This window comes from Eucalyptus grandis, chromosome 11 (genome assembly GCF_016545825.1).
Source record: "Eucalyptus grandis isolate ANBG69807.140 chromosome 11, ASM1654582v1, whole genome shotgun sequence".
NCBI lineage: Eukaryota > Viridiplantae > Streptophyta > Magnoliopsida > Myrtales > Myrtaceae > Eucalyptus > Eucalyptus grandis.
In genome coordinates, this window is record NC_052622.1 from 22821514 (window position 1) to 22844755 (window position 23242).

The 23242-nt window shown below is 38.8% G+C and overlaps 1 protein-coding gene across 1 annotated transcript; it reads right to left on the reverse strand.

The window, feature by feature from the left end:
- Window positions 1-9585: 9585 nt before the first annotated feature.
- LOC104427476 (probable leucine-rich repeat receptor-like serine/threonine-protein kinase At3g14840) lies at window positions 9586-22903 on the reverse strand. The gene is given in 25 exon segments (XM_039305197.1): window positions 9586-9947; window positions 9949-10287; window positions 11249-11399; window positions 12369-12606; window positions 12693-12903; window positions 13025-13143; window positions 14011-14145; window positions 14810-15005; window positions 15209-15582; window positions 16167-16228; window positions 16365-16397; window positions 16526-16582; window positions 17567-17632; window positions 18705-18776; window positions 20272-20343; window positions 20437-20505; window positions 20597-20668; window positions 20754-20825; window positions 20916-20987; window positions 21147-21218; window positions 21314-21385; window positions 21463-21531; window positions 21609-21727; window positions 22419-22582; window positions 22804-22903. Coding segments are annotated over 25 exon segments (3042 nt in total). The 3' UTR covers window positions 9586-9911.
- Window positions 22904-23242: the final 339 nt, after the last annotated feature.

The window sequence follows — 23242 nt, forward strand, 5'->3', positions numbered from 1 at the left end:
CTAGGACTAATAAGTCTATTTTCCCCACTTGCTTACTAATCGCTAACTTGCAGCCAGAATAACCCAAAGCAGCAATAACTTTATCCTTCAACGGTGTAGATATGCAAACTGCTGACTCCAATAATACAGGACTGACTCCTATCAACTTAACATACTACTCGGCAATAAAGGAATGGGTTGCTCCTAGGTCGAATAAAGCGTAAGCAGGATGGTCATTCAGTGTAACCATACATGTGATCACATCAAGCGCAGCCTTTGCCTGACCTTGTGTGATGGCATACACCATGCCTTGGACTGGTGTTCTTAGTTGTCCTCCTTGTGGCACTTTCTGAGGCGCATACCCTTTAATCTAACCCATAGGTGGCGGCGGCGGCAAGCTGCGATTGTCCTCTTGGTTGGTTAGGACAATCTCTAATTATGTGGCACTTGTTGGCCACATCCAAAACAAACACCCGGCCTTCGAGGACACGACGTTGTACCATGTCACCTTCCACAAAAGCGACACAGGCCATTCTAACTCGACCTTGATTTTCTGATTTCACCCTTCCTGTTGGGCAGAACCTGGAATCTTCCTCCAGGCATGGGCCTCTTCCCATGATAGATTCCTTCTCTATGCGAAATAAACCTCAATCCATACGAGGTGACTTGCTCATTCAAGCTCCTTTCGAGCAGCTGTGCTCGACGATAGATTTCTCGGTAATCGACCAAGTGAAACGACACCAGCGACTACTTCAACTCTTATCGAAGGCCATTCTTAAACCTTCGAGCCTTTTCTTCAGGGTCTTCAATCAGCCTCGGAGAGTACTGAGAAAGCTTCGCAAATTTGCCCCCATATTTGTCAACAGTCATTGACCCCTAACAAAGTTGTAGAAATTCTTCTATCTTCTGCTCTCTTGCATTCCTCGAGAAGTATTTTTCATTGAACGCCTAGAGGAATGCATCCCACAACGGGATCACTCCTTCTGGAAACACTGTCTCTCTGGTGGCTCTCCACCAGGTGCTGGCATTACCCAGCAACTGATAGACTGCCAATATTACCTTTTCTGCCTCAGTACACATCAGAAGTGCAAAGGCTTTTTCCAAATCCTTAATCTAAAGTGAAGCAGCCTCGGGGTCTCTAGTACCTATAAATCTTGGCGGGCTCAGCTTAAAAAACTGCTCAACTAGCTTATGAATCGGCCACTCTCCCTACACCACTATGTTCTTAGGTTAAACCTCGGCAGGCGCGGCAACAAGTGCAGCAGCTACGGTAGCGACAACGGCTTGATTTCGTGCCCTCTTTGTGCCATCACATCTCTCATGGCTTCTAGCGCCTACATAATCCCCTCAATTCTGGGATCACTAGGGGCTGCTACCTTGACACCAACGGGAGGTGGTGCCACTCCACTCGTGCTAACCTGTGCTGGCGCTCGATCTCAGCCTCCTCGGGCACCGACCCTGGTCGGCGTCCTACCCCGAGTCACGACCCTAGCGATGCTCTTGATAGGAGTTCGATGCTCCTAATCACTCATGGCTCAGCTTTATCTACTAAAACCTGCTTCCAATTCCATACCGAATTAGAAACAGGGTGATCTAATCAACAAGCAAGTCTACCAATCAGCTACCACAAACATACATCAGCATGAATTTAAATGTCATTCCTACTACTATCCCATGAACCATCGCACCTTATCGCTCCAATCCCTAACCATTTCTCTTATACCACTTAAATGGGGATGTCACCCTCACTGGTCGATTAAATGGCGACGTCTTAGGATGCATCACCGACCCTATTTATTTTAATACGTATGCAGAAGCAAATATAAAATCCCCAGACAATAAAACTATGGGATAGGAGAGTAGGACTAAAAATCTCGAACCTAAAAAACCAACACTCTTATATACATATATAACCACTGAGTCATATATATACATACAGCACACTAACAGGTTAGGTTCTACTCAAGCTAGTTCAGTACACAAGTCTTGCAAATAGGGGTGAGGTTTCAATCCTCTCATGGATCCTCCTTTGGGTCCTCCTCGACAATCTCACCTTCTTCCATGCTCTAGCTGGAGCCCACTGCTAAGTACATTGGAGAGTCAGAATCACCCTCGAGCTTGGGATCCTTCGCATCAACCACAAATCCACCCTTGGGATTTGTTGTCCCCTTCCTGAACGCCACCTCTAAAACGTATAGAGGTACATCAAATTCCGGTATAGGGCCCACCTTTCGTCCATCATTGTAATGGCAATACCATGACCGGTATTTGTAGGGCACCTTTTGGGGTTTACCCACATCAACCAAGACAATGGATTTCACCGGTACATATTCCAAGCCTTCAGGGTGATGGTGTATCGGAATGTGATAACCTATCTGAGTAATTTCCTCCAATATACCAAAATTCTTAGGAGGAGCTAGAGGTGCTGCCATTTATGGACCTGTAATGTTGTCCCACAACGGGATGAGACTACGTCTCAGCGAGTTCTACTCTCCTAAGACTCAATTAGGAAGAAAATACACTCTGAGGGCTACCTAAGCACAAACATAGGTCGAAGGACTTACCTTTGCATATGTTCCTTCCTACAAGTCATTTTATCTCAAATATACACAAACCACATCAATTCACCTGATCACATCGAACTATTGATCAATCGACTCAGTCGATTACATGTTATCACGACCTTCCTGGTCGGTACATTCAATACTATCTATAAGGTCCTATCAATTCAGGACTGCTCACGCAAAGCTGAAAATAGATAGTATAGTTTGCCCAAAGCTAATAATATAGTATAATGTATATATGCTGACCCAAAGCTGATAATATAGCATACTGTATATACATTCACCCAAAGCTGATAAGTTAAGGCCCCTTAGCCAACATAATATATTATATATTGTTGACACCTAAAAAAATTAATTAAAAAATTAATTAAAAAGATTAACAAAAAATTTAAAAAAAAGAAAAAAAGAAAAAAAGTTGGGGCCAATGATCTAAATGTGACTAGCCAAGCTCGGGAGGTCAGATTGGAATTAAAATGGCAAATTGGGGCAAAAATGCAATTTTCAAAGTTGAGGGACCAATTCGCAAATTTTGTAAAATTTCACCCGAGCCCTTAAATCATCATCTTAGCCCCCAATTAAGTTGAAATTGAACTTGGGTCAGGTCTAATTAATCGAATTGGGCGAAAATGACCGAATTACATTGAATTGGACATTTTCGGGCAAGAAAATGGCCAACTTTGAGGGACTCTCTTGCAAAATTGGGTGGAGAAAATTGCGAAAAATGGTCAAGATCTTAAGCTAATATACATGAGGTTGCTAATTGATCAGAAATCGCGGCCAAATTGATGGAATAAAGCACTCAAACCAGCTACCAAAACCCAGCCCACGGTTAGGTCTTAATTCGGAGCTACTAAGTAGGCATATTGGTGGCCCCACCATATCTCACTCAGCCGCCCATTTAGCTCGATATTTGCACGTGATGGAAGATCATATATATTAGTACAAGTGGACAGAAATTGGCCAGGGATAAGCCGCTGACAGCACGGGAAAATCGCAGAAAAGTTCGCACACTCAACAGCTGCAGAAGTTAAAAAATTTGGCTAAGTCAGAAGAGTAGGTGAACCAGCTCAGTTGGCAGGCTTGGTAGGTGGACAAAAGACCGACCAAAAATCCCTTAATTCATGGGATAAGATGACTGAAGCAAGTTCTTTCAAGGGATGAGAGAGAGGAGACGAGAGGGAGAGGGGAGAGCTCGGAATCGCTACCCAAAGACACCTTCAGAAGCAACTCCAGAAAAGCAAAAACCCAGAAAATCCAGACCAACCTTGGGAGAAAAAAGTGAGATTTTCACAACCCTTCGGCCAAAATTAGCCAAAACCTTCAACTACAGAGTGAAACTTCACTCAAATATATTTCCATCCATAGGTCGCAAGTCCTAAATGGAGATCGGGAAGGCCTCCTAAAGCCCCCCGAAAAAACACCCTCCAGGCGGGCCAGGAAACACTGAAAATTTTTCCAAGTGTTGAGCCCAGTTGGTCACGAGTGATGAAAAAGCAGTGTTTTTGAGAAATTTGAGAAACAAATGAGGAAAATATTGACTTCTACCCCAAACTATAATACATATATTTTGGCTTGGTGTCAATTTTCCAACAAAAGACGTCTTGAAGTCTAATTTTAGAGGTCAACGAAAACCTTCGTTGTCAGTTCTTCTTTTTGCAGATCTCATTTCCAGTTGAAGAAGCCAACTTCCACGTGCTTCCAGAGGACAATTTCTCGGTTTCCTTGGCCAAGAACCACTTGAAAAGGAAACTAGGAAGTAAGGTAAGCATCCTAGATGTATGTATTTTCGATTTTGAGCATGTTTTGATCATGAAAATCAAGAGGGAAACCAGCCCGGAAAACTGATTTCTAAGGTTGAAATTTTTCTAAGTGTCTGAAATCTCTTCAAGAGTGTTGCATGTGTGCTTCTTAGAGAAGTCGTTTCGATGTTGTTCGGTGGGTCATTCTCTGTGATGTTTATTGCATTTGAAAGCTCATGTCACCTACTTTCACTTGGATCAAGTAATGTTTCCTTTAGATCTCGTATGCGATTAGTGTCGGGGCTTGAATATGGGCATGTAACCTGTTTGTTTTACTTGGGTTCAAACCCAGATTTGCAAAATCAATTCAAACCCGTGTATTTGAGGATGATTTTAGCTTGGTTTTAGTGTGTTTTTAGCTATAATTTCTATCTAATCTTGTTCTTTGCATGTGGTAGTATAATCTTGATACTTTGGTTCCATATGAGATTGCTTATAAGTGGAGATTGAAGGCTGCAAACATGGCTCGAGGAGGCTATTGGGGCTAGTTTAATGCACATCAAGTGTTTGACAAAATGCCCAAACTAAATTTCGATCTTGAAACGGTCGATTTGAGCTTGATTATTGTGATATTCATGTGCTGTGTTACTCCATGTTAGCATAGATCGGCTTAAAGAATTTATTATTTTTAAAAAATAATAAAAAAAAAGAAAAAAAATATGAAATTTTCAAAAATATCAAAAAATGTTAGATAGCATCAAATTAGGATAGAAATGACATATATGAAATTTTCCTAATTTTAAAAGATCATTTTCTAATTTAATGCTATTTTTGGTATTTTATACCCATTTTTGTAAATAATCCACTTTGCGTAGATTAAAACTATTTAAAGTAATTTCATGCATATAGAGTAATTTCATGCATATTTGAATTCTCATTTTGCTCATGGGGGTCCTGTCCGGGCGTGATAACAAGGCCATGTAATATTATTTGCTCGACTTGTATCGGGTTTACATTTTCCGCGTTTATTTTCAAGTCATTTCAATTTCTTGGATGTTTACTTACGCGCCGCTTTTCATTAATTTGAGTGTAAATTTCTCTTCTAAATTATGTTAGGATTAGTCTAGACATTAAAAAAAAACTACAAAAACATTTGCATGGACACTTAGTGGTTTCATAAAGATTATAATTGGTAATCAAGAATGTGTGGCCATTTAGATAAACAACTTTCCAAGTTAGTGGTACCGCAAGGGCGCTAATAGAAACATTGGCGTAAACGAGTCCCCGTTCCTAGAAATCTCTGGTTGCGTAGGAATTGAGACACCACTCCCGTGTTTCGATTGGTTTCTAGCCGACCCCAATAGGCTAGTGGCGACTCCTAGAAATATTTAGGTTGTTAATAATTGAAATATGAAATCCAACGTTACGCGAGGTATGGGCTTGGGAGAGCCCGCGCCTAATTTAAGGCCATTGGTCCGCTTCTTTAGGCAAATACCCCTAAACCTTCTTCTTTTTCCCCGGACGAAAAAAAAGAGGTCGTGACATATATGCACGTCCAAAGCTGATAATATATGCTCGCCCAAAGCTGATAATATGATATACTATATATATGCTCACCTAAAGCTAATAAATTAGGGCCCCCTGACCAATATAGTATACCACCCAACTATATAATCAATTCATCATTTTTATCATACCCGATAAAAATAGCCGTCTATGAGTACACGGTCGGCCTTAACCAAAATACAGTATTTTCACCCTTGAAAATCCCACCCTTTATATGGTCCACCAAAATATTTTTGGCGTTGTAAACCGACGCTCAATTATTTTCCAAATAATTACTAAGATTAAATTAATTTAGGAATAAAGTCCTAAAATCCCATTCAGGCAAAATTAGCACAAATTAAAGCTTAAATAAATAAATAGATTGCACCACAATGACGAGCATAAAATTCCGGTCATCGACTATCCTGGTCTAATTTTCGGAAAAATAATAATTAATTAAAGAATTACATAAAATATTAAATAAATGCCAATAAAACAGCTTTGGCTCGGAAAAGCCTAATTGGAAGGTGAGACGGATCCGGAAAGTTACCGAACCACTCTAGTTAAATACTAGAGCTTGTCTATACTGTAATTGCACTAACTATCCATCTAACATGCATCGGTAACTAATTAAAATTCACTAATCTAATATAACTATCCACCTAAGCCATGCTTAACTTAATATAATCAACCCTTAAGCGTCATTAAAGCGAGGATTAGTGAGTTAAACTCGCTTGTTCGGCGATCTGATCGGTGCAAATCAACGGGAATGCAATGAGGGACAACTTTCTCCAAAGCGAGCTCCCAGAACAACCCCAAAACGGACCAACAAGCTGCTGGAAACCCACACTTCTAACTTCTATTTTGGGCTGAAACGAGAGAGAAACAATGCTAGTTAGGGTGAAGCAAGACCAGTGAAGATAGCTAGGGTACTCGACGGCCAATGGCAAGGACTCACGGCAGCTGAACGGAGGCGAGACGGCTCCGGTTGAGCTCCACAAGGCACGAGATACTAGTTGGGACGCGGGACAAGGCTGCTAGGGCATTGGGGTCACGCGGACGGGAACAGAGCAACGGCGACGTGCATGCGAGGCGGGAGGCGGCTGACAGTGATGGTGAACAGTCCGATGGTGAGGGCTGGCGGCGGCTCTTACGCAGGCTGCTGGAAGTCCAAATGACACAATGAAGAATGAAGGAAGGGTGTTTGGCCAGTTGAGGGAGAGAGAGGGAGAGATAAGGGGACAAGGAGCCTACCAAGCCTTCCATCCTCACCCAATGGTCCCCTTGACCATTCCTCCTCCACAACTGCCTTCCTAGGCTGAGAATCAGCCACAAAGGCTTCATTACAACCCTTGAAATGGTCCAAAAGCCATAGGCAAGGGGGAGCTACAAATTTCCCAAGAATTAGCTTCAATTGGACACTAATGGTCTCTCAAATCAATTCACTTCGGCTCGCATAAATCCCGTTGTCGAGTCCTATATCAAATTGGTATTTTCTTCACCAATACAACTCACTTGATTTCTAATTTTGCAATAAAAAAAAAACGATCCATAACTTTTTCTAGACAAAATGGCCCTACCTTGACTTTTTCCCAAAATGTCTCGGTTTGCAGAAAAATCTCATTAGATTAAGTCGACGTTCCTAAGATAACTCGTGACATGACAGAACTTTCAATTTCTGAAATCGAACTCAAATTCACGGTTTATTTCACTCAAGCGCGTTTTTAGCGTAACCTAGGCTCTTGGGTAACTTTTAGAAATTTTTAGTGCAAATGACCCATGATCAATTTTGTTCGAGCCACAATGAACCCACTCGATACATTGGTGACTCTCGGTTGTCATGAAAATCTCGAAAATTCAAATACGAGACACATGGTACCGAACGATAGAAAAATCGGTATAGTGCCGGCCGACAAGAATTTTCCAAATTAGTAGAGTCACTCATGTTTTGCCACACATCTCTATCAAACCAACCTATCTTTGATCCCTAATCGATTTTTAAACGTGCCGTAATGACCTCTAAAGTTGAACACGGTCAAATAGCCAATTCCCGGTCGAATTCTCAAGTCTATTACGTTAAAATTCTTTAATGGCTTCCCCGGATCGTCTAGTTATCTCGAGAGTGATCAGCTTTGAGAACAGCCCTATAGGCGCATTGATAAAATGCCCGATTAATTTAATTGAAAACAAAAGTGAAAATTTGGAATGTCACGGTTCGAGAACAATTTTTTTATCAAAAATTATTTTTATTTTTGTTTTTGTTCCTAGGAACAATTTCTGAATATAAAAACGCGCAGAATCGCACAAAATTTATATTCCTGGGAAAGAAATGCGTTTGATAAAATTGTATAATTTTGTTGTTTCTTTTAATTTTTTAATATTTTTATTATATTTTTCCTTTTTTTTCTTTTTCTTTTTTCTTCTCTCTCCTTCTTCCTCTTTTGTGGCCGGTCACCGGCAACTAGCTAGACGAGGTCTAGCGAGCTCACCGGAGCCTCGTCAGGCTAAGGCGAGGGCTGGCAAACTCGTCGGAGGCTCGCTTAGCCCCGAGGCTCAACCTCGCCAAATCTAGGCAAGGCCAAGCCTCGTCAGTGACATCGCGAGCATCGCGAGGCTCGACCTCGCCCTCGCCCGGGCGGCGCGAGGTCGGCCTCGCCCGGCCCGGGGAGGCCGGCCTTGCCGTGCCTCGCCCGCCATGGTGAGGCTCGGATCGATGAGCCTCGCTATGGCTCGGATCGATGAGCCTCGCTATGGCTCGGCATCTTTAGGGGTCGGCAACGCTCCAACAAGGTTGCCGGCCCTCATCTTATTGTCGCCGACACCGGCGGGCCAAGGCTAGTAAGGCCAAAAGGAAGAAGAAAAAAAAAACAAAGAAAATTTTATTTTAGAAATTATTCCTAGGAATAAAAAGCTACTTTTCTCTACTTTTTGATTACGTTCCAAATCTATTCTCGGAAACAAAAAGATAAATTTTTTTGTTCCGGAAACAAAAATTTTATCAAAAAAGTTTCTATTCTTTTTTCGTCCCCGGAACAAAGGAACAAAAATAGTTGTTTCGAGGAACCGAAACAGATTTTAACAAACAGGCTCTTAGGATACAAGATTTGGTTTCCAATTTTAGGGGAAGTTTGCCGATTTAGAAATCAAGATTTACGAAATTGCAGCAGATCTGTTGTTTTGCTTTGCTGGGATGTAATTGCAATAGCAGCAGCAAATCACCCACCTTTGAAGTGGACACTTCAATTTTCGTTGTGGGATGTTAAGTGTCAACTTCATCAATATTCACTCGGCCACCACCTCTCGGATCTCAAGCGGAGCGAGACAGACCCATTAAGCTTTCGATTTCGGTTTCAACTTGTTTGATTCTTTTGACATTAACCTAAGGTCGTTTTGGGCATTGACTCATAATATAGAACCATTGATGGAATGGAAGTAGTCCGCTGATGAGGTATGATGAGCTAGTAATCCAACATTTGCAAGAAACAGTGACTAGACATGCAAGTTTCTCCAGAGAAATTTTGCGGGTAGACATACAAGTTTCTCTTTCATCATTTCTCAAAGATGGGAAAGATGAAATTGGCCGACCATCATCCACACCAAAGACAAAAATCGGCATCTGTTAAGAGAAATTCTTGAGTAGCAACATATAACAGGCCGAGCTCATGAACAAAACACATCTAGAGCAAGAAGGTGCCACTTCGCACATCTCGCCATTCAAACAAATGAAAAGCTCCCATAATAGATTCCCTCCCTTGCAGTGGCCAACACATCGTTATTGTGTGAAGAGGAAAAAGTTGCAACATTGTCTCTCTTTGAATAACAAAATGGAAAGAGATAGCACGAATACAAACACCAAACCACAAGCCATTGTCCCTAGGCTTTCCCCACTAATTAGTTCACAATACCCAATTACTGCACTGCATAACACTTGTTTTGTTTATATTACCTATACCTTCAGTTCCAAATGTGAGCAAAAGAGAAACTTCGAAGCAACATTTAAGAGTTCTGCTGCAAGGATTACCCAATGAAGCCCAAACTAATTTACTTAGAACACAACAAACCATTTCTTACTCTCTCTCTTGTGCTAGTAATCAGTATCCAGAAGTACCGGATAGAGATCCAAATGCAAACAAAGCGATTCCAGTCCATGGCCCTTCAATAGACATACTCTTGCTGATATCCCCACCAACTACCTGATGCTCGTCACCTCTAAAATGCTTCCTCATGGCCTCAATTTTCTCCTGAGTCATGATAGCACCCGTAGAGTCCAGCACTAGAACAGCAACCTTGCTTTCAAGCATGCTAACCACAGATGACATTGGTGGCCTGAGTGCTGGAGTCACATTAGTACACATCAAAGCTACCTTTATCAATGCCAGTGCCTCCTCTTTGTTAAAGTGAGAACCAAGCCTCGGATCAACTAGTTCTATCAAATTCTCTCCCTCCTTCAGAAAGTGTGCCTAGATACAGAAATGTAAAGTGAAGGTATTTCCCTTTCAAGCTTCAGGTATTGATCAGTTGCAAAATATGCTCTAAATACTGAAACAGGAAGAAGTATATTATCTCCCTTGATAATTACGCAGCAAATGCAGTTGATAAGCACCTGCTAGTTCTAGGGTATAAATGGATAAAAAGAATCGAATGAGTCATGATTTTTTTTACCGATTTTAAATAAAAGATACTAGACTACAACATCACTTACTAATGGTTAACAAGTTGCCAAGAAATCACCTACGCCGCTTTAAAATCGCCAGCTATTGTCGAGTTTTATCAGCACAAATTATTTGTCAGTGTCATTACATGAAATGGCAGACTCGTCTTTCAATGTTCTTGATTATGCAACTCAAGCGACAATCAAATTTAACAAGGACTAATAATGATCGTTTGCTCTAATGATTGCTCACTCAAAGCAAAACAAAATCTAACTTAGGGAGTCAATTATATGAATGTGAAAAAAGTTATACCTCATGCGAAAGTATATGGATATTCTGGTCAAGACATGGTCTTGAAAACTTTTTAATTTAACAGTAATTGCCAAAATTCAATAGTAGTCAAAGGACTTGTTTTGCGCCAATGAAACTACAGGGACTATGAATGTCAAGCATAAAAACATAAAGACTAAAACTGAACTTTCGAGATCCACCCTAAATTATGGGGTCAACTTCCCCAAATTTCAAGGAATATAATTTTCTTCATTCCAAAAAAATAAAAATAAAAAGAATCTACATGAAAATTCAGAGTAGACCAACATGATAAGAAGAATTGAATTGATTTGAAATAACAAATTGCACTTGACAGCATGACAATTCGTTAAGCAAGTTTCAATAGCTGTTAACTGTGAAACTCCTTTGCAACCATTGAAAGTGCATGTGAGGATTTAAATACGGATATGATTATAATTGAAATGATAGAGTTGATTGCCCAATCGAGTAGATTAAAGCATTCCTCAGTTCTTTGGGAGCTAGTGTTGCTCCGGCCATTAACAACTTCTAAGGCAACAACGCCAAAACTATAGATGTCGGCTTTGTCAGTGAGGTAACCATGCATTGCGTACTCCGGTGCCATATATCCACTGCACAACAAGAAAAGAGCTTGTGTTTGCAACAAGGTAACTGCCTTAAATAGCACATACTTAATATTCCTAAAATTCAAAAGAAGTCATTCCTAAATGTGACGCTATGGTCTAAAGAGTAGAGGAAAAAAACAAATGCATCCTAATATATTCTAATATCATTTACCGAGAATATTTCAGGAAATAAAAAAGATCATTGTTGTTCTTTATAACTTGTTTTTTCGGTTTGAAATATAAGTATCATTTTATAAGATGACGTACATGAGCTTAAGGGCATTTCCCAGCATTACAAAGATATCTAAGAACGTGCAAAAATGGAGTGAGGCAATCTCCATATAGTACCCAATATTACATTTATTTGGGAAGGCCTAAAGTTATGGTAATGTGAAGCTCGCCCTGTAACAAGTTTACGAATTTTAGCCACGATGATGGGGACATCATTTTACTGTTTTGGAAATTTCTATAGTTACATTTATAGTTCTTTTTGTTGAATGAACATTAGAGTTAGTAGAATGAACTTACAATTTTATCTTTTCCCTAATTAATCACATTCCTTTCAAAAACAAGTTGACTTTTCACACGCATTAATGCAAACATCTAAAACATGTGAACATGCTTATCTATGTTTTTCCATGTGCATACAATAGAAACATGGGCGAATTTGCTATAATACTAAGTTATATTCAAATTAACAATTACATAAGTCGATATCAGAGTATCATTACTTAATGGTAGAGTATGACACAATTTACATTTTTTTCCTAATTAATGTGAAGAGTCGTGGGACAGTCTTAAAGCTTTGTGGTTAAGCCGAATTTGTTGAGCACCATGCTTTGGGATGATGTGAATCCACCACAAAGCTCCATTCAACTCACTTTTCTTAAGTCAGAATATATGTTTCTATTCCATGCTTTTATGTTGTCACTGGCTCCTACTTAGGTTAACAGGAACAAAAAGCAAGAAACTTACTAAGTTCCAGCAATCTTGGTGCTAATATGTGTTTTGTCCTCCTCATCAAGCTTTGCTAAACCAAAATCTGATATTTTAGGGTTGAGATCTTTATCCAGTAAAACATTAGTAGCCTTAATGTCTCTATGCACAATCTTCAGTCTTGACTCTTCATGAAGATATGCCAATCCCCTGGCAATACCCACGCATATCTTGTGTCTTGTCCACCAATCCAACTTTAACTGAAATTCTTTAGGACCTTCAATTGTATCAGAAGACATCAAAGCTGCTTTACTGCCATGTCATTAACTGAAGTCAATGAAGCACAATGTGATATCAAATTACCAAATAAAGCGCGAGCAAGACTGTTATTTTCCATGTACTCATAAACCAGCAAAAGTTGATTTCCTTCAATGCAGCATCCATAGAGTTTCACAAGATGTGGATGCTGAAGAGCAGAAATCGTCCCAATCTCAGTCAGGAACTCATTATTTCCTTGTTGTGAATTGGATGAAAGCTGCTTCACTGCTATAGTGGCGCCATCTGACAGAAAACCCTGCAATTCAACTTTGGCATCACATCTATGTTGTGAAAATTGAGTTACAGTGAATGCTGCTTTCTACATATCTTCTCTCTTGGGAATTAGGGGAATTTGGTTAGCCAATTTTCCAGCATACCTTGTATACAGAACCAAAACCACCTTCTCCTATCTTATTGGCAGCGTCAAAATTGTTTGTGGCAGCTTTAATCTGTCACAAGGTAAATAAACCAATTTGCAACGCTAGACCCTTCAAATCTGCAACATGTTTTGGAACTTCTATGAAGTTGGAAAAGTCAACAGTTAAAGTATGTAATCCACTATCTAACAAAGACGTATCAATTCCTTCTCAATATTCCAGAAAACCTTTTTGTGACTTATTGGTCTGAGCAAGTTCAGTACAGAATAGCTTAGCATCTTGAAAATTATTTCTAGGAAAGTCTGGCATCAGTTGGCAGTGTGTATTTTTGAAAAGTAAAATGAGATTGTCCCCAGGGTATTTAATAGTGAAGGAAAATAAAAATCATACAGAGAACCCCCTTGGAAATGTAGGGTATGGTTTGTATGTTTTAATTTCTCATGCAAATTAAGTTCTGGCAGCTATTTTTGGTGTCTTGAAACGTAGACTTTGTGTGTATACACACACAGACACACATCTGAGAAACAATCTACCGTCTCTCCCTATAACTATCTATTCCTTCATTTTTCGGATTTCTAAATAAAAATTTAGTTCGTTAAGCAAACCAAATGGTTCTATGACACTTTAGCTGTATATCGCCTAATAATAATCTTTGGTTTTTTGCATCGAATCAACTTCCCTATGGAATGCACCAATGTCATGCATCAACAGTTTTATGGGAACTGTAAATCTAGATGGAGCATTAATGATCCATTGTCATTACACTTTCCCCAACCAGGAAAGTAAGAAGAAGAAGAAGTATCATGTGCCAACAGTTTGACAGGACAACTGTGCGATTTAGCTGAAATATAAATGAAGCAATGTGACTATCCTCCCTCTCCACCAGAATACAGAAGGGGGAAAATGTATTCAGAGTGCATAACATTCTCATATTTCTTGACAAATACACGTGGACTAAATAGCGGAGATTCCAGGTAAGCAACTACCTTGTGCCATTTTTTCTTTACATCCAAGGCACCCTCTCCACCAAAGGATAACCAGGATAAGGAAAACCACAAAAACTATAGCAGCCAGAATCCCAGCCACTGTGCCAGCAGATATGCTGGCCGGGGGATCAAAGCCTGCAATGAAGAAAGAACAAACAAATATTTAACCAAAACTGTTCAGTTAAATGGGGTAGACATAAATGCAGAAAAATATCTGTAGCTTCTCGTTGAACACAAAGAAATTGATGGAGAAAACAATAATTGAGAATTAAGATGACATAAAACAGCCCAGAGTACTCCACAGAAACTATCAGATAAATAAGCACGGGAAGATATCATCTATGGAACATGTAATACAAAATACAAAGGGAAAAACAAAAAAAAAAAAAAAAAAAAATTCTACTCTTCATTCTCAAGGCTGTACTGTATTATACAGGCACAGTGGTCGTAATCTATATGAACAAGGCTATCAATTCGTAGTCAAATGGAAGGATTAAAGATACATAGAGAAAACACGCTCAGATAGAAAGAACACAAAGCAACCTATAACCAATTTTCAACTCTAAGAGAATAATAATAAACCCTGGTCAGCTATTGTGCGTAATTGACTTGATCTATAGTGACATATGCCAATGGCCTGAATCCAACAGTAAGCATTTGCAACCAAACCAAGTAACTGAATAGCCTATTGATGACTTCTGGTGCAAGAAAAAATATAGGTATTCTTTTCAACATGAATAAGAGTAACTTTCTCAACAGAGAAGCACCGAGTGAAACATGGAAGAATCCATCTGTGTACCAGGGTAGACAGAGATTGCAGATATAAGAGGACCATAGACTCCTCCATCAGGTATAGCAGCGGTTCCTTTCCCAGCCCAATAGAAGCGTATCTCCAGAGTGCCCTTGGTCACGATGGCAGCAAAATTTCTCATGACCTCCTTTCCAACTCCACCTGCTTCAATCTCAATGTTGAAATCTTTCCACACCAATTTCCCCTGAAATAATATTTCATCAGATTCAAGTTGAGTGTCTCCACACTGAACAAGGTAAAACTTTTAGTCTCCATAGAATGTACAAATTGTGAAAAAATCATGATTTGCAAGTAAGAGATATTTGGATAAACTTCCCAACCATAACATATTGAATGCTTTATGTGCTTTATATATAAGAACCAGCACTCCATAATGCTCCGATTTACCTGTATATAAATATTAAAAGCTCTCCTTCCAAGGCTTTGATAACTTTTGTTGCCCGTGAACATTATCTCCGCAAAATGAAGGGTTACATTGTAGGGCCCATCCATCAGAAAAAAACCGTAATAAGTTAGAGAGATGGTAGAATGTCGTGCTTCCATGTAAAGTTGGGCATTATTCATGGACAGTGTGGATGTGTTTTTAACTTCATTGCCAACTGCAGCGATATCGTCATTGGCGAAGTAACTAGTGCTACTGTAGGCCCAGTAATCACTCCTGAAGAAACTTGAAGGTGTAGCCACCTGTGAGTCATCTTCATATGTGGTGCCCCTTACTTTTGCTTTGCTCCCACCGCAATTTATGAAGAGGTTATACCGACCTGGATGGAGTAAAGAAGCAGCCACAGAAAATTCAGTTTCTTCTATTTGTTAATATGGAGTGGACTTTCCAGATACACTAAATAAGCTAGCATTCACTCATTGGAAAATTACATAGAAACTCCCGAGTTATGAGCAACCCATTATTTCATGCAGGTAGCTTTTGAAATTGTTCGGGTAATTATGCATCAACCATCAAAGATTGACACAATAGCCAAGAGGAGAGTTGACAAGGAGATAAATTTGATGAGAAATTACACAGAGACTAAGATGCAATATTAGAATCTAATGATAATGATAGGATGTGTTAGAATAATTTAAATATAAAATCATGCATTCATATAACAGTTTAAGTTTTAAAAACAGTTGGCTGTGATCTTATAAAATCTCATATGGTATCAAAGCTGGATTTCATGAGTTCAAATCTTTTGAAGCCTCATTTGCCTCCCTAATTAAATATGTCCACACTTCATCTAATAGCTTAAACTTTTAGAACAGTTAGTTGCAGTCCCACAAAATTTCATAGGATATACAGCACATTAATTTATTTTTTATACAACAATGACTCTGCAGCATATTAACTTACTTTTTGCACAACGTTGACTCTGCAAACATGAGACAAGTCCACTTGTGGCAGAATATGAAGTTCTGAGCAAGTCAGCAAAGATTTTACTGTTATAATCATCATCATTCTTAATGAAGTTCAATGCTAAGTACATAATCAATAAAAATGCGGGTCCTTAGAAATCCAAGTCTCTCGTTGAAAAGTTAATCGCAAACATACGCATTCTCAACCTCGGAGCTTGCGAACAAGTTGCTGTAGAGAAAAGACAAAATCAACATTCAGCAGAGAAATGGAAATATTATACACAAACAGGATATAAGTTACTCAATAAGTGCACATTTGAGGGGAGCCCTAGACTGACTGAAGGAAGTAGGACATACACAAATCGTTTATGACATTCTGAGCCTCCAGCAGTGAAGTTGTTGTATGACAAATCACTACACAGAGAAACAGTCAACCATTTCCAAAATCTCATCAATTTGAAGAATACACTGAAAGTCATTCCATCAAATGATTTTTTTTTTTTTTAATAATTCCACCAAATGATTAGTATGTACAAAAATGCAGGCAAATTGCAAAATATGGACAGGTAAGGCAAGATGAAAGGCAAAAACATCACAAGATGATGAAATTGAAATTTTATTCCTACTGAAAATATCTTATCTTAGAATATGAAAAGGAGAAAGACTAACTGAAATAAACGGAGACTTTAAAACTATTTATAGTGTATAAAAACAATTTTACTCAGTAACAGTACCACAGTCATGATGTCTAAGGCAAAGAGGCTTAAATAGAACTGTGATTCCACCTACTACTACGTCACATCTTCTAATAAGAAATTATCCAGACCACATTTATCTGTTTAAACTACCTCACAAGAGCTTCATTCCTACACCGATAAGATAATATCAACTTCTCCTAAGTATACTCATTTTGGTTGTAGAGTTTCTCAAATACACAAACCCATAAAAACATTGTTATCAGCAAGAAATAGCCCAAGCAACTAATCATATACTGCAGGTGATACGTTAGACAAACTTTCAAAGAGGATTAATAGGAGGTAAAAAATTTCAGAACATAATTTTAATCATTCCAATAGGTCTGAAAATGATCTACAGCTGGGAATGGCTTTTTGTATAGGGGAAAATGGAGCTAACTAGGCACTTCCAAGAAAATCCACTTTATATTCTTTCATGCATATCATACAGTTCAGCCTCTTTTGTTACATACATGCATCCAATTAACAGATCCCAACAAGGAGAAAGGTACTTATGATGTTTCCATTTATCTCCAAAGGCTACTAACCATAAAGATGCAAGATGTGAATGCATAATTGCTTGGTACAGAGCAAGATTAGCCAGGTAAAGCTACAAGCAAATTCATGATTAAACAAGATATTTCCTTCAGGCAGCGAAGCTTACACATTTTTTCCTCTCACCAGGATCCAATCAGGGACTTCTCCAGTCAACTGGTTTCCAGTTAGATACCTAAACAAGATTATTTGAATGAGTCAGCTCCCCATGTACTTTATACACTCTAACTGAAAATTCTTTTAAGACTTATACCTCAAAAATGCATTATTTAGCAGATTATTAGCATTTGTTTACTAGTGGTGTAGAAAAAAATCAGTTCAAGTCATGATAACAATATAGAGCTTTCAGCTGGAGATGAAAGATTAAGGAAATCAATGACAGAGGAAAACCCTGATCCCTGCGAAACTTGGAGTGCCTGGAGAAAGATTACCATAACAGTAGTACACAAAGCTGGACTAGTGAAGGGTAGCTCCAAATTAGCTTATCAACTATTTCCTCGTGATCATGTTTTGGTCCTTCTAAGACATAAAAATAAATAATTAAAGAAGACGTGCCATTGTCAAGCTTCAATCGTTGGGCAGAAAGATGAAAACCAATGTTAAACAGTCCAAGAAGCTTAGGACTACAGTTTCTCATCATTCTCATAACTAGGGATAAGATACCAAGGTCCTCCACAGACCTTCTAAATAGCACTTAAGAGCTGCACTCACCAAACTTCTAGAGCCATTGTTGTGGAAAGAACCAAGTAGAAAGCCTAAGGACTTTTGCTATATTTAATCTCCTATACATCATAAAATAGGCACACAAGACATGCATTGAGTACAGAAATATACAACTGTCAAACACTAAAGTATCACTGATCCATTTAACTCTTCCAGCGTAAACAACTTTTTGAAACTTGCGAATCATGCGAAGAAATTATCAAAAGGGCTGCTCTTTAACCAACAGAATATCAACGATCTACACCTGCTCCATGACTAAAGTCCCACCAAAATAATTACTTGACAATAATCATAAATTCTTAACCGAATTCATTACAAAATTTGGATGGTGAAGTAATAAGCATTCACGACCTGAGGACTTTGAAAGTTAAAAAATGAATATGTTATCATGGTCTAAGTTCTATTGATAGCTCAACTACTTTATGGTAAAAGTTGCCTGTAGCTTGACCACTAGAACAACTTGAGACTTTAGATTCTCCCACAAAATATGAAAAGAAGCCTAAGTTCAGCATCAAAGTACTTACATATATTCTACATTTTCCAGGCTGCTGTAGGATCTAGGGATTTCGCCACTCAGTTTGTTGAAGCTGAGGTCTCTGCAAAGCAAGTTTATGTGAATATATATTGAGAAGATACTTTTAAGTGACTCCCTCAGGACACTCTTTGAGCATACTTCAGATGATTGTACAAACACAGACAACATCAATGAACATACAAAGTCCAGCTCAGATGTTTAGACATACAGGTCAACTGTCTAGTGCCTAAGCTTTCTACTAGACATTCATCTCCAGAGGCATTCATTGCCTAAATCCAAGTTTCAAGTTGGTCACATGCTATAAGTATACAAAACTGCTGTAAATCAAATTTACAAAAGAGGAACAAACATTTCATTAACTAAGGATCCGAACTTGAGCACCAAGGACCTGCACACGGCCTTCGCGGACTCAACCTAAGTGCTGGGGACTAGGGCTTGAGTGTCAAAGACCCAAGCACTGCTTTTATGTACATGGGGTCGGGTAATGGGGCATTGGGCCTTGGCACTAGGGCTTCGGGCCCAGTCTCGATGGACTAGGCCCAGGCGCTGAGGACCTAGTCCTGAACGCTGAGGACCAAGAACCAGGCGTTGGGGTTCCCATGTCCAAGTAAAAGAGTTGCGGGTCCAAGCACCGATACCACCTCATAGTTTGAAAAATGTTTTCCGACTTTTTCAAAAGAGGAAATCATCTCCTAAATTTAAACATAGATCTTTCATTGACTCGGAAAACATTTTCCATTAACTCATTTTCCTAAGCAAACCAAACGCCGGAAAATCAGGAAAATGTTTTTCGCGAAACAAACAAGCCATGACAGAATGGCAATATGTTGCTGTTAAAAGTAGCGTTTATTAAATCATACAGAGATGACCACATGAACAAGGAGAATTGACTTGTATAGAGATGCATTTGAAGCCATGCTCTCGTTTGAACTATGAATGTTATGTCTGACAAGTGTACAGCAGTCAAGCATAAAACTCCAGCTAGATATTGTAGGGCTGAGATTCGAGAATGTAAACCACCAGAAGGAAAGTTTCCAGACAATCAACCACTAGAAGCCTCCATTTTGCATTAATGCTCTTAAGAAGTTAAGATAACATATCAAAGCAAAAGTAAATTAGATGAAATGGGCACCACAACCAAGGTAAGAATTCTTGTGGTTTCTATTCCTGGAAAAGTGAAAACAAAGAGAATGTTAGAATATTTAAATAACAAACCACACTTTCATCTAATAGCCTGAGTTTTTAGAATAGTTGACAATAGTTCCACAAATTCTCACAGAGAGAAAAAGCCCATATACTTTTGCGCAAAACTGTATATTCTACAGCAGAGGCCACAATCACCAAGAGTTTAAATGCCACATCATTCACAATTCAGCAATATCAACAGAAAATATCAAAACACCATTGAAGTCAGTAAGGGACCTTCAAGCCATCTTAAATGGGTTCTTTAACCGCAACCAATAGTCAACCAAAAAATAGTAGAAATTTCACTCCTTAAGGGTAAAATTATTTATTCTGCTTGGAATAGCCAAAGGGAAAAGCTGCTTTCTACTCACAATATTTTTAGATATGTCATATTTGCTAGATAACCAGGTAGCTCTCCCATGAGATTGCAGCTCCTCAGAATCCTATAAGAAAATAACACCCATATTGTCACATTGCTAAGACGATTTGGCTCTTTTGCATAAAGTAAACTATCTGTGAAGGAGCATCGATCTCACAGTGTTTGAATATCTGTACTGTAAAGTTGTGGAACACGAGACTCGGGTCCATCGAGGTCACTTATTCTCCTGCATATCAAAATCAAATAGGAGCTTTATTTGATCGATAACATCTTAAAGAAAGAGAGATCAGATCGAAATGCCAAAATTCCATACTGACAAGTCGTTCAATTGCTCCAAAAGTGCAATCCCAGAGGGAATCGGCCCTTGCAATCCACTTCCTTGAATAACCCTGATGATACAATTCATAGATGGAATTTTATTGGGGGTATATCTATAAAGACCAACTTAAAAGGGGAAGAAGCATTAAGCCTTACAGTGTTGTAAGTTTTGTCAAGTTCTGAATAAAATCGGGTATCTTTCCCGTGAACTGATTATCACCAAGTCGCCTACAGTGCATTGAACAACATGATTCATATGAAGGAGAAAGAATAGAAATTGCTAAATATTAGCTGAGTTTGTGGATACTGGAAACTAACAGGTCATCCAATCCCGTGAAGTAAACAAATGTTTGAGGCAGCTCCCCCGTGAAATTGTTTGACGTAAGCCTCCTGAAACAAGAAAAACCCATGACAACACATTGGTTAATAAAACCTGAATGCTGTATCTCTCAACAGATCACTCCAATGGATAAAATTCCCTCGCCATATACAAAATCATCAGCGAATAAAAACTCGATGCCTAACAGAAATTTGCATCAAGAGACTCACAATTGATATAAATCGTACACGTTCCCGAGCTCTGGAGGAAGAGGTCCAGAAAGCCAATTGCTTTCGACGTTTCTGAGCGGAATATGAAAGTTAAAATCTTGAAACATCAATCAAATTTAAAACAGCGAAGAGGCCAAAGGCGAGCGTCGGGATGAGTGGTCACTCACAAATACTGAAGTTTGGATATGTTCCCCAACTCCTTCGGGATTGGACCAGTCAATCGGTTTCCTTGTACAAAACTGCACCCACATAATTGCGTTTCCCCCAATCAAACAATAGAACATACACTCGTGAGAGAGAGAGAGAGAGAGCATACAGGAGGCTCAACTTCGTGAAGCCCCATTCTTTAGGAATTGTGCCGTTCAGGTAGTTGCGGGAGACATCACTGTTTATAGAGAGAGAGGATGAAGAAGAAGAAGATCGAAAATGAAGAAAGGGGAAATGGAGAAAGAGAGTGCTTACAAGGTCCCGAGGAAAGGCAATCTGAACAATCGAGGCGGAAGGGTGCCGGCAAGAGATTGGTCCTTAAGAATTCTGTTTTCGCAACTACGCGAAGGCTTTATTCTAGCTTTACTTAAAAACTAGGCATCAAAATGATGTTACGAAATGGCTTTATTACATCTATCGATATGTATAAATAAATCTCAATTGATTCTAAATGTTAAAATTCTTCAAAAATTGCCTTAAAAAAAGAAGGTTTTGTTTAAAGCAAATGAATATATAAGCCAACGTGAAAAGCATGCATCACTCAAAGTACAGCCCTACCATGCATTAGTATAAATAACATATGTAATAAAAAGAAAATAGCATTAAAATTCTGAAACTACCTTTACGATTAAAGTTGGAGGGAATATAACTCTCATCACTTTGATATTTAATCATGATCTTTGAGTTTGACATTCCCATTAATCACTAAAAATATAATTTATATAATTAAATGCTAAGCATATAATATGCGATTGTATTGATTAAACTTATAAAAAATTTATAATCATACTGTGAATAATTAATATGATGCTCATAATTACTTCATGAGTAATTTTAATATGATAAGTGATTACGTATTATTGCTACATTTCGACCAAAAAATCGGCTAATGCTTTTTTTTTTTATGAAATACTAATATGGTACAAAAAGATTTAGTTCGACAGCTAGTTGACTCTATAAAAAGAAAAGATTGGTGTGCAATTGCATGATTAATATTAAAGTCTAGTGAGGAGTCCATGATGGTATAATTCATGAAATTGAGGGAGAAAGAGACATTCCGCTGACATGGAAAATGGTGTTGTGGGCGTCGGTGGAATTCTCAAAGGTGACGGCGTTGGTTGTATAATAGTCTTTGTAGTCACCCCATCCACCCTCCACATCACATGGATCTACATCGAAATCCCAATCCGATTTCCCTAACATCTTTTCTATTTCTTTCAACGCATCCACTAAAAGAGAAAAGAGCCAATAAGTCAAAAGGAACAATAATGTATCATGCAAAACAAGCACAAAGAATGTCAGATTCGCATGTGCTTGAGGTTGAATATATGTATGAAAAACAAGCACAAAAAAAAGGAAAAAAAAAAAACTTGGTGTACATTGGAGCCCAAAAGGTAAAGGAACAATACGATGAAAGCAATAAAAGATCAATGGGTTTATTCTTTTTCACCTTTGTCTTGGGGCAGAAGAGTGGCAACAGCAGCTAAGGTAGTGATGCTGAGAAGGACGAGCATAGAGAAGAGATATCGAGCCGAGAAGAGAATCGTCATCAGTTCAGTCTTGAGCTCAACACACACATAGAGAGAGATCTCTCGTTCTTTAATCGGAATCTGTGAAAACAAAACTTGGCTAAGTGAGGGAGCAAGAGAGAGAGATAATTGTTAAGTGAGCGATCTAACTTCATGCATTTATGTACGAAAAAAAGGGAGGGTGGATAAAGACTTTTTGCTCTGATGACCTCAAGTCTTCCTCGAACGTTTGAATATTCATCTAGAATTGAGTGAGTTTTTGTTTAACTATTATTGCATAAGAACTTTCTTGGACCACGAGAGAGAGAGAGAGAGAGAGAGAGAGAGTTTTGGTTCAATTTTTCTTACATAATAGAGAGA